This window comes from Lissotriton helveticus, chromosome 6 (assembly GCF_964261635.1).
Source record: "Lissotriton helveticus chromosome 6, aLisHel1.1, whole genome shotgun sequence".
NCBI classification, from domain to species: Eukaryota; Metazoa; Chordata; class Amphibia; order Caudata; family Salamandridae; genus Lissotriton; species Lissotriton helveticus.
The window spans coordinates 1,372,276,326-1,372,288,789 of NC_136067.1; the positions used below are offsets into that span (position 1 = coordinate 1,372,276,326).

General features: G+C 43.8%; 1 protein-coding gene across 2 annotated transcripts in view; it reads left to right on the forward strand.

Annotated features, from left to right (window-relative positions):
- Positions 1–12,464, forward strand: part of SYTL3 (synaptotagmin like 3) — a 592,394-nt gene that overhangs the window by 223,571 nt on the left and 356,359 nt on the right. For both annotated transcript variants that reach the window (XM_078649127.1, XM_078649128.1), the window contains one exon: positions 7,394–7,445. In XM_078649127.1, the coding sequence (XP_078505253.1) occupies positions 7,394–7,445 (52 nt within the window). The remainder of the gene's footprint in view (positions 1–7,393; positions 7,446–12,464) is intronic.

The window sequence follows — 12,464 nt, forward strand, 5'->3', positions numbered from 1 at the left end:
GCATGTTGAACACCTCTCCCCCTTACACCTTGACCACCGTTTAAACGTCGCGCAAGAGCCGGACAATTATCCTTAAAATGACCCTCTTCTTTGCAATACACACATTGATTCGGGCCATATGTAGGACGCTGATGGGAAAACTCGTTACCTTGCGCGTTCCTCGAATACTGCTGTCGTGGTTGATAGTCGGGCTGACTAGCCGTGCGAGGCGGATAGGCCTGTTGGAGGAGAACCTTAGTTTTCAAATCTTTCGTCTTTTTATCTGCCTTGTCTAGCTCGTCTTTACGCCTATTTTCATAGTACTGGGCTGTAGCTAAAATCTGTGCTGATGTAGAGACAGCCCAAGCACTCTCAGAGTCTTTTAGTTTATTACATAGTTCAGGGAGCAAATTATGTACAAACTTGTCCACAAACAATCTTTGGCCACCCTCGGTAGCCATATCTTGGCCACTGTGGTCGGTGAATGTTTCCTCAAATCTCGTGAAAAAGTCAGACACATTCTCATCTTTCTTTTGTTTACATGCTGATAGCTTGTCCCAATTTACGCGTACTTCAGGCATTATTGTCTTCATGTACGCTATAATTCTACCGGGAAGTTCAGCTATTAACGGCTCAGGTTTAAAACCACCGACTTGTCTAGCATCTGTTGTCGCAATGTTCGCCCATGAGTCACCTAGTTCCTGATCGTGATCCGTATGACGTATCTTGCTCCATAAAGGATGTGGAACAACGTTCCCAAATAACATGTCTACATCTGCTAAATTCATTATACATGAGCTTGCAGTTTGCGATAACTCCTTATAATACCCAGTTGGGTTCTTACGAGGGTCAGGTAGTGACTGTTTGAGTGCTAATACTTCCGATCTTTTCCATGGGACATGTACCCATACACGCTGGAAATGGGGCAGAATTGGTGGATTAGCATTCGCATCACCTTCCCTCCAAACAGGAGGAACCTCTCTCATGGGGTACTGTCTCGCTCTTTTCCTACTAGACGTACCACATTCAGACGATGACCCAGAGTTACCACCTGTGCTTCGATATGATAATAATACCTCAACTGCTTTGTCGACATCGGGACCTACAATCATGCCTTCCCCGAATTTAAATCGTATACTACACAACTCTCGAGAGTTGCTCTCTTGACCATTATCTTCCAAATCCTCACACAGAAAAACACACATCTGTTCAAAAACCTATCTTTGCGTCGGTTCATCCCATTGACGGAAAACGTTCATGACGGACTCTACATCATATCTGGCTGTATCCAGAGCCCAATTCCGTGCTAACTTATTCAGGCATTCCCTCTCTCGATAATCAGGCATTTGGCTTCGTAACTGTCTTAGTCCCGTATTAGGGGTCGTGGTAGGCGACCGAAAAATTGGTGAAGGAATGTTAGTAATAATGCTGGCCGTTTTATGCCAGACGGAAGGTGAAAGTGGAGGAATAACTGGTGTCAGAACAGAGTCACGCAAAGCAGAAACAGAAGCGTTCGCAGAACTAGTATCGGAAGAAATAGAAGGTGCGCTAGGCGAAGTTGTAGAAGGAACAGTAGGAGAAGTAGATGTGACTGGTGAGCCTTGAGGAGGCTGCACTAGAGAAATAGAAGCCAGCTGAAGAGTAGCTGGTGAGTGCTGTAGAGGAGCTGGTATAACAGCTACCAGAGGTGCAACTAAAGGTTGCGGAGGTGCTGTGGCATTTTGCGCATAGGGTGGTGGCGAACTCAGCAAATGCGCCATTAATGGATCTTTCTCACGCTCTTTTACTGTCTCTTGCTGAAGAGATGGTAAAACAGGATAGCATTTATCTATTGCCATTTTACGTTGCCTGTGCAACTGCTCACTTATTCGATCCTCTTCGTTGTCTTTAAATTTTATCGCGGCTTGTATTACTGAAATACCCCTTCCCTCTTATTCTTCTTTTCTAGTTTAATTGCCTTTTGTTTGGCCTCTTTACGCCATAAGCGGAAAGAGTCAAACATCGCCGGTCGGGCTTTCTTTTTGAACAGTTTGACCTCTAGGTTATCTAGAATTTCTGAGTCGAAACTACCATATTGGGGCCATTTTAAAACACCAACTTTACGGGTGTATTTTATCCACACTTCATTATATGTGATAGGACCTACGCCATGTTTTACATAGAGCTCATACGTTGGAGTTCCAATTGGAGGAACCGGACACGAATCCTCTAATCGGGAGTCCCTATTATAACCAAGACAAAACAAGTTTCCAAGTCTGCTAAAACCAGGCATCTTCGCTCACTAGTCTAGCTTCAAACTTCAAAGGTTTATCTATTATGATATTTCTCGTGAAAACACAAGTCCTTCGGCTTTGGGGCTTGCAAGTGCCAAATCAAGTCGTATCTCCAGGATACCAAAAACTAAGGGCAAACTAAGGACTGGGAGACGCTCCACTTATACTTAACTGAAGTATTTGAAGATCGGTGACGTCGCTAGAAGACTCGTCTATCGTTTCGCTCTACCAAGGATCACTGGGTCCAAAACAAGGCGATAGTCAGGGCAGCAGTCCTTCGTAGCCGTCGGGACGCGGGGAACCTCGCAGCAAAGACCTTCGGAACCACGTCGACATACAGGGGTCGCTGAAGTGGCTGGCCGTCCTCCGGAATTTTCACACGAAGCTCCTCACGAACATCTGGCTTGGACCGTCGCCGCTTGATATCGCACCGAGTTGGGCGCCAATTGAGGTGCCGGGTTTTTAGGAACCCGGTGGTGCCAGGGGATAACACCCGATGACATCTGAGTTCTCCCTTGTTCCGGACCACAGAAACAATGAGTCTTCTAGTCGCAGTCAGAGATCAAGTTTTATTGGTAGCTACCAAGTAACACGTGTCCTAGAAGCATGACAAACACGGGTCATGTATTCTCAGGAGACTGTACGTGTTCGTTTTTACAGAACCAGTCTCCTCCTTTTATACAGAAATAATGGCTTCAAGCAAGAATTCTTGAGTTTATGATATGGCTGTAAACATATTTCTGTAATAATACAAAGTGCGGCGTCACGTAAGCAAACCCATATTTTAGATGTCCAGTTCGTGACAGATTACCCAGCAAGATCCGGGACTCCCATCAGATATCGATGAAACACCAAAAAAGGCAGGTACCACCCAGTCATAAAACTGGCCATAAAGAAGAAGTATGGGCAGGTGCATGTTTGTAGAAAGCATGTTCTGTATGGGGTGAATGGTTTGTGGAATGTTATGTGTCGATAGTATCGTATTCGGCCACTGGGCGGGGAGCCGCCCAAACAGGTTTGGCTTAAGGCAATGGAGTCAGTTTGGACAGGTCAGGGGGAAGTCAGGGAAGGTGGACGTGTCCTTATGGATCAAGCTCGACCTTTAATTGACTTAACATGAGGGCAAGACGTAAGATGGATGCCGTTCACAAAATGGAGTCTAAGGGATTGGGACGGAAACTACGATTTAGGGGTGTTGGCTACCCTCGATTGTCACGCAAATACATAGGAATGGTGTCCTAATCATTATCGGTTCACGGACACTAAATTCGTCATGGTACGTTGATATTTTGTGACACGGGTATTGGACCTCGATATTGGGATAACAATAGGGTCCAGATTTTCAGAACCACAGCCCAGGGCCCCCAAAATCCATAAGATGTCCCTGGTGGTGCGTGCCAGCAGGGCCTAGCTTCAGAAACATACATTTCTATCTTGTAGATAGAAATGTTCCTGAAGCTAAGAGCATTGGCACACAGGTTGTATGCTTCAAGCAGGTACCTATGTTATTTATATGACATTGCTTTATTAATTTAATAACTGTACTTTCTTAAATTGCTCTATTAACCTTCTGGCTTTCTCAAATTTGCTTGAACATGCACCATTTGGCCATTCTTTTGTCAAAATGTTCTCAGTGGGCGAGCCTCCCCTGAACCCCGCTTAGGTTGTTTGGGGTTGCTTGCTACGCGCTCTTACCATGGTGCACTCTGCAACAAATTTTACGCCTCTCCACTTTCAAATGTCACCAGCCACCACTGTGTGAAAATATTTCTGTAAATCATCATCACATCATGTGATTTGCACTGTGTTTGAAGTGCCACCAGGCCAGCAGTAACGCTTGGGCCTGTGCAGCCTTCCTGTCCATAGACGGCGGTTTCTGCTGGTTCAGGAGCCCCGGTTTTATGTGTTTCTTAGGTACACAAAACACTGCAAATTGTGTTTACCAAACAGGGACAGCAATAATTCCAGCAACCATTAAAAATTGCCCAAACATTCTTTATTTTGCGACGGGGTTAGAGCCTTTGTAGTGGGGGTTGTTTAAATGCCCACGGTAAACATGAACACAATGCTGCCATTAGTGAAACGTGCCTCTCTTCAGCCCATACTCTCACCTCAGCTCTGGGGAGGACCCTCATCATGAAAACAGACTCGACGGGAGGTGGATGGATATTGCCCAATCGTTGGCAAGTGCGAGGTGAAGCAGGCTTTGAGCTCTGATGGTCTCAGAAAGCCAGCCTAACAGCTAGGGTGATGTTTGCCAAGAGAACGAAAATAACACTGTGCATCAGAGCTATTTGTTAGCTACACAGCTCGGGGCAAAAACTATACTGCCCTTTCCAATGAAAATGGGGATATCAGTAGACAATCTTCGTTTTTTGTTCGTTAAAGTTGTGTAAGTCCGCGCTGGAGGATGCATTACAACTTTTGCATAGAGCATGATTGAATCGGATGTATGACGTTACAACGCAGGCTATTACAACGCCTGCCTTTAAAACGCGTTTTTTACATCGCAGTCCATTACAACGCATAGTGCTTTTGGGTGTTGGATAGTGAATAGTTTAATTTACTATTCCAACTCCAGTCCCCGTGGACACTAGGGAAGGTTATTGGATAGTAAATTAACCTATTCCCTATCCTAGAGCACCCCCCAGCGCAATGCGTTGTAATAGTTTGCGTTGTAATGACCGCGTTGTAATGGTAGTGCGTTGTAAAAGTTTTGTTGTAAAGGTTGTTTACCGTTTGAATCTGTGCATTCCCTTTACAAAAACAGAACTAATACCTGTCATAGCAGCAAGTGCTCTGTGGCATCAATGAAGTAACACCAGTTCTAAGTCTCCCCAGCTAAGCTGCATGGCTTTAAATATACACAAACTCACTTCTTCCAAACAAAAATATGTAATTGTCTGAGAAACACAAACTGTGCCATAAGGTACAGTTTTCGTGTTGGTAAATACTGTATATTCGACTTCCAAATTGCATGCTATTTAATCGAGTACACATATGTTCTACTCCCTCACAAGGCACATTGTTTCCCACAAGCATAGGTATTACCATCAAATGCCAGAGATGGCCACCATAATGCCAAGGACAACACAATAGGCCAATAATGGGTACCATTGCGTGGATGCCACGTTTGTGTCAGGTCTTGACACCATTAATACTATGGATGCCCAAAATATATTAAAAACGGTAATAAGGGTGGCCCCATAAGTTCAAGGATGCCCTCAGTTTGTAAATGGTGGCCACCATTATACAACATGTGGCTACCTCAATTTGACAATGATGCTAATATCCGAACACTGGCCACTACCATGTCATGCCACCATTATGCCAGGGCTAAGGCATTATAATGCATGTGAGTATTGTCTTTTTCATAAATCGGCACTTAGAGCACTGGAATGTTTCATATGTCCCTTTTCAATGCACTAGTCATTTTAGCTAATTTATTCCAAAATTGTGCTTTAAATGCACTTTTAATTTGACCTTTTTCAAAATGTTCACAGAGCAGGGGAATATATCAAAACCTTACCCAGAGGAAAGCTCCCTTGCTGAAATTCAGCTTGGGTATTACATCTACCTTTCATCAGTGCCAGTTGAGGATGTGGACGGAGCCAACAGAGTAGTGGCGCAGTGGATGAAGTGGGTGAAGCCAGGTGAAAGTGGATGTGGCTTCCGACCAATATTTGAGCACCTGGATTTCATATTTTACAAATTCAGCACTGCCCACACCAATGGTGCCAGTTCTAACAGTCAGGTTGCACTGAGATTTCTGCAACAGTTTGAATGCCCCACTCATCTATTATGCATAATGCACAGTGCACATCCATACTATGGACTTCTGCGATATTTTTCCACCTACCTCATTTGTTGTGATAGGCACTAAGGGGCCTATTATGATTGCGGTTTTTCCGCATCCTCCGGGCCGGCGGAAGCCACCGCCGGCCCGGAGGATGCGGAAAAAACGCAGCGGACCCACCAAAGACCCACCGCCACATTAGGATGGCTGGTGGGTCCTGGTTTCCGTCTGCAGCTTTTCCGCCGCGGTTGGCTTACAACCGCGGCAGAAAAGCTCTAATATGGTGGCGGTGTCTCTCAGACACCGTTCGCCATATTAGGAAGGGCTTTAAAAAATGCTTTTCCGCGGCGGGTTTTCCGCCGTGGAAAAGCATGTGTAACTTCACTGCGGGGGCCCGTTGCGGGCCCCCTAGGTGAAGGGGGGGTGGGGGGTGCACATGGGGGGTACCTATGGTACCCCCCTGCATTTGTATGCAGAAATCGGCAGGCACCGCACGGTGCCTGCCTCTTTCTGCATACAAATGCAATGTATGCATGTTTACCATTGCGGCGGATGCAGCTTGAATCCGCACCCGCCGCAATGGTAAAAATAGAGGATGTGACCGCCAGGGTGGCGGTCACATCCTAATTGCACAGGAGGGAACTCCGCAGGCAATGCGGAGGTTCCCTCCTGCTCTATGGTGGCGGACGGACTCGGGTCCGTCCACCATCATAATCGGCCCCCAAATTCTGTCTTTCACGTGTAACTTTTCAGAAAACAAGCCAACAGCAGGTTATTCTAAAAGCTACACAATACATCTGCAATTCCTCTCATGATTGTGTGCTGAGGGTATTTGCAATAGGTCCCAAAGACGAGATCAACTGGTTTTAAATGCTTGTTTTTGAACTCTAATCAACAAAGAACATTTTTTTGTATTGAATAATTAAAACTAAATGACACCAGGGGGCGCCCTTGGGGAAACATTTCTTTTGTGTCCTTGGAGAGTCTTGTTTACACGTTGTTTGAACTTTAATTTGCCCGATGTATGAAGTACAAAGAAGCGATTATACTTTTGATTTAGGGATCAAACGTTCGTGGCGCCGAAAGGAAATGTTAAATACCATCATTGTATTTTATATGTGCTCCAAGCAAAAAGTAGGAAAACTCCTTCTAAGAACAGCAACTAAGTTCCATTTTTTTAAAATCTTGTCTTCTCGAAACTTCTCTCTTAATTTAAGAGTTCTGTAAACAGTTAACTTTACTCACATCGCTAGCATTCACTGTTGCTAATATTCTGTGTTATGAGTCAGCGCGCGCCAGTCAGAAAGCGTGTCCCATGACCTCTGTGTTCTCTCTCCCTGCACAGGTAAACAAGAAACGGCCGGTGCAGCGCTCCTGAAGTCTTATCAAAAACCGAGGTGAGACTCGTGAAAGGGCAAGGTGCCCTGGTATGCCGCAAAAGCTCATGAATCTACCGGACAATGATCAATAGTTAACTATTTGGCATTTTTACAGGACTTTTTTTTAAATTAAAAAAACAATCCTTTACGCAGAAAGGCCTGAGGTGAATACATTTTCAAGCTGCCTTCTTGGGTTTCGAACATCTATTGCCTAGATTTTTGTCATTAAAATAATTGCCTTTTACCTGTTTTACACATAGGCAATCCTGCTTTGACTTCATACAGTAAGAAAAAACCTATGATGTCAAAAGGCTATTGTCAACTTCCCTCATCCTCTTTCAGAATCAGCCAACGGCTAGATTCATCAAAGACCCGTTTTGCAAGTCTTTAATAGCGATTCATAAGGAATCGCTATTAAGGACTTGCAAAACGGGATTCATGTAGGAATCACAAAATAAATTGCGATTCCTACATCTTCCTTGTGGTGTCCAAAGGACACCCTGTAGCACCCCTGAAATGCAAATTTACACAGTTGTTGCGCACACACATGTCCAAAGGACATGTGTGTGTGTAACATGCAACTGAGAAAAATGCACTAAAGTGCTTTTTTCTACTTTTTTCGCTATTTACCACGAAGTCAGACTTCGTGGTAAATAGCGGCCAGAAATTGCGAATTACCTTTCATGAATCTAGCTGCTTGTCTTTAAGGCCCAGATGCATGAAGCTAAAAACCGCTCGCAAAGGGGCAGATTCTGAGAATCTGCCCCTTTGCGACCGATATTTTTGCATTTGGGATGCATCATCCCAAATGCAAAAATCGCAAATTGAGAATTCGCTAAATTGCGATTACTTGCATTTAAGGAATCTCAAATTGAGATTCCTTAAATGCAATGCATTAAAGTTTAAAAAAATAGCGATTTCGCTAATAGGGCTCGCAAATTACCATGAAGTACAACTTCATAGTAATTTGCTAAAACTTTGAAAAATGCAGTGCATTTTTCAAAGTTTCATGTTGCGCACACACATGCCCTAAGGGCACGTGTCCGTGCAACATATGTGCACAGATCAATTTCAGGGGTGCAACAGGGTGTCCTTTGGACACCCCTGCACCCTTGAAATCGCATTCTCATTTTGTGATTCGCTAATTGCGATTAGCTAATTGAAAATTCTTCCCATTCATTCCTATGGGCCTCTAGGCCCATAGGAATGAATAGGGAAGTATTCCTTAATTGCGACTCGCAATTTGCGAATCGCAATTAAGGAATTTTAAGAAATCGCTATTGTGATTTCTTCTTGCATACCATTTTGCAATTCCTTATTAGCGATTTTTTATTTTTCGCTAATAAGTAATCGCAAAATGGATGCTTGATGCATCTGGGGGTAAGTCCCTAACGAGGGCAATGACCATTGAGCGCTCTTGATGCTAATAGTAATATAACGCAAGCCTAGATCTTCTGTCCTGAAATCCATCTCAGGATGTGACTGTGAGGTTTAAGGTTCACTGCCATGAGCCTGGACACAGCGTGTACACTGCCCATTTTTTGAGGAAAGTATGAAATGGAAAAGTGTTATGTTAGCACTAGATTCAGAGACAAAACCATCAGAGGGAGCTGTGTATACAAGATCACGCCCATGTCACAGCACTGGGGTCATTGACAAGATGGGACATACACATATTTATTCATGGGGTTCGCGGGGCCTATTAAGGCTTGGGAGACGGGTCCCCGGGGCCTCCCATAGGCTCGGGGAGGTGGGTCCATGAACCACCCTCCCCATAATAGGGTTTTTTGTTCCCCAGGCCATAGCCCACCCCAGGGGGGTATTTCTTTCAGTGGCGCAGGAGCCCATACTTAAAAAAAATATTGTTGCAGATTTGGGATCCTCTGAGAATGTTTGCAAAATGTTTAAAAAAAGATTTTGGACCCTAGGCGGAGTCTCTCTGGGACCTCCCCATAATGCCTAGAGGTCAGAGTATCCCTACTCTTCCCCCTTATGTTATTTTCCTAGGACTTGGCTGAGTCCTTAGTCCTAAAATGGCTGCCGCCACATCCTTGTTGATGTGGTGGCAGACAATCAGATCGCATCTTGACATCTATTTGCCCTGCAGATCATCCGCAGAGTAAAATATACTCTGGGCCCGATTCACAAAGGCAATCTGAGACAAAAGTCTAACTTTATGACTTTTGGTATTCACAGAGGTCAATTACGAATCATATCTTTACATCTGCAGTCGAGCCAGACTCTCCGGCTTGGACCGGAATCTCCACACCCGGCCCAGAATCTCTGGATCGGGCAGAATAAAGTGGAATCAATGGGCGGGAATGCAATTTTTACAAACAGGAACATTAGGAACATGAAGTAAATTGTAGAGGAAGTCATGATAATCAGTTTGGGCAGGGAAAAGGGTGTAGCCAGACACTTTATCACATCCCAGAAAAGTTTGCTCCTTTGCATCATGGCACATGCAGTCCACAATCTGCACTCCCGGAAATTCCGGCCCGACTGCTGACGTAAAGATATGACTCGTAAATGACCTCTGTGAATACCAAAAGTTGTCATGTTAGACTTTTGTCTCAGATTACTCATGTGAATCAGGCCCATTGTTTTTAGCCTTAATTGCTCATAAACTACAGAACTGATTATACACCAAATCACAAAAAGAACATTTTCTGGACCAAGATCTAGCTTTCTGCCAAATTTGGTGTAATTCCGTTTGGCAGTTTTTGCGGTATCACTGCTTTTTTTCCTATGGAAAAATGAATTGGAAAAACTCATTTTGGGGCCCACCATTTTCTTGGCCCCTGCTTGATGGATCACCTCAACACTTTACATGAAGGAGCTGAGGGGGAAACATCACTTACAACGCAACTTTTACAACGCGATGCTTTTACATTGCAACTTTTACAACGCAAACCATTACAACGCATTGCGCTGGGGGGCGCTCTAGGATAGGGAATATATTTAATTTACTATCCAACACCTTCCCTACTATCCACGGGGACTGGAGTTGGAATAGTAAATTAAATAATTCACTATCCAGCGCCCCAAAGCACTATGCGTTGTAATGGTATGCGTTGTAAAACTCGCATTGTAAAAGCATGCGATGTAAAAGCATGCGTTGTAATGTCGTACATCCAGCTGAGGTGGATGGGACTATTTTGAGGCAAGATTTATGAAGATTTGTCGAATAGCACCAACGTTAAAAGGAAAAAAAAATGCTTTTCCTATGGAAATGCACACCTAACTATAACTACAAAATGGCAACCACCACTGAGTAATGGGAAAGTGGAATCGTGTTTCTGAATTCTGTGGCATGCGTTAAAGTATTAGATTGTTAAATGAACTTCTCATCAGAACCATCTCTAAAACCAATAGTCTTTGAGTGCCTGATTCACAAAGGTATTTTTCCCCCTAATTTAAGTTTAATTTACAAGCATACTCTATTTTCTATTCACAAAACATGAATTTACGCTAATAAACACATTTATCCATATGTAACATTACACCAGCATGCTGTAGTATAATTTATGTAGATCTGCTCACAGTGATGGATTGGGAGTGTTCTATAATGGGGATGCCAGCCTTAGTAGATGAACACCCCAAACCTTGGTGGGTGAGTTTATGGGTATTCAAAAACATTTGTCTGGAATAGCCTCAACCTAGATACGTTCAATGATTTTCTCTTTCAAGTGCGGGAGGCTCAAGCAAAGGTCCCTATATTGGTGGAAATGCAGAGGGAATACACCCAAAATAGTTGCGGTGTTGGTGGAAGTTACTTGTTGATGAGTAGAAATATTGTCCCTATCGAGAATCAAAAGAAACGTCATCTTGTGCAATTGCACTTGGGTATTAGATCTATATGCTTGTAAATTTACACCTGTCACATTTATGTATGTATAAACAAATCAGCATGTACATACCCGGGCAAGCAGCAACAGTTACAGCTTCACATGAGAACTCCTGTAATTGTTTAAAAATGCAGTTTATACGCAGACGTAAGCTTATGGGAGTAGATTTCTTCGTTTTTGTAAATGAACCGCAAGCCATTATATACATGGAAACGTGCTAACACATCCCATTTAGTTCTATTTCTGAAGCTAATTGTGGTATCTTGCTCAGTATACTTACAAACTCACCTAATCACAAAAGTTCACACACAGCAAAAAAAGACTGCATGCAAAAGTGACATGTTTGATGACAGCACGGTTGGTTCTTCCTCATTAGTGTTCATCAGGCCTTTTGGGGTGCTTCGCACTATGGTGCGGCTGTGCTAGGTCCATTTTTCTGTTCCAAAAGATGTTTATAAATGTACCAATTAGACTTTTTTGCGGCCCATTGTTGCAAAGTAAGAGATTATATGTTGTGAAGAAGCCACAAGATAACAGTATAATGCCAAACCTATACGACTGCTTCTTCCTCGCCGCTGATGCACAGGTGGGCAGTGGGCCCATATGCAACACTGGTAGAATCCTAGCAAAATTGTGGGCTCTGAGTTTATTTATTGATTTTTGTTGTAGAAAATTAAGCACTAATTGTCACAGGGATTATTGCCCAGTTGCCCCTGAACTTGACAGGCCCTCGAGAACTTGCCTGACAAAGACCACCTCCTTGGTCCAAAGTGAACTGGAGCATTTCAGCAGTAGAGCACCCTCTGTCTCAGTCAGTCCATCCCTGTATTCAACCCAAATGTGGCATCTGCTCTTGAATCTCTCCACTTCTGGGCCACACCCAGCCCTCTTTACGCAGCTTTAGCATGCAGGTGCTTTGTTCTCCTTGCTTTGAAATGCTCCTGCGCTGGATTAGAAGCCCCACAAACAGTTACTCTCCCACGATTATCCAACACATGGTCTTATCCCTGCCATTCCTTAACTTAAGCAAAAGGAACAAATTATGGATGGAATGCTGAACAATGCAAACATTCACCCCCAGTCACAAACATCTGGGTTTAATTCATTGCTCTTTTGCTCACCACCCCACCCCAGTTTGAACCCAGCCATATGCAAATCAGTCTTGACTCTGTTCCTCATAGGAACAGTC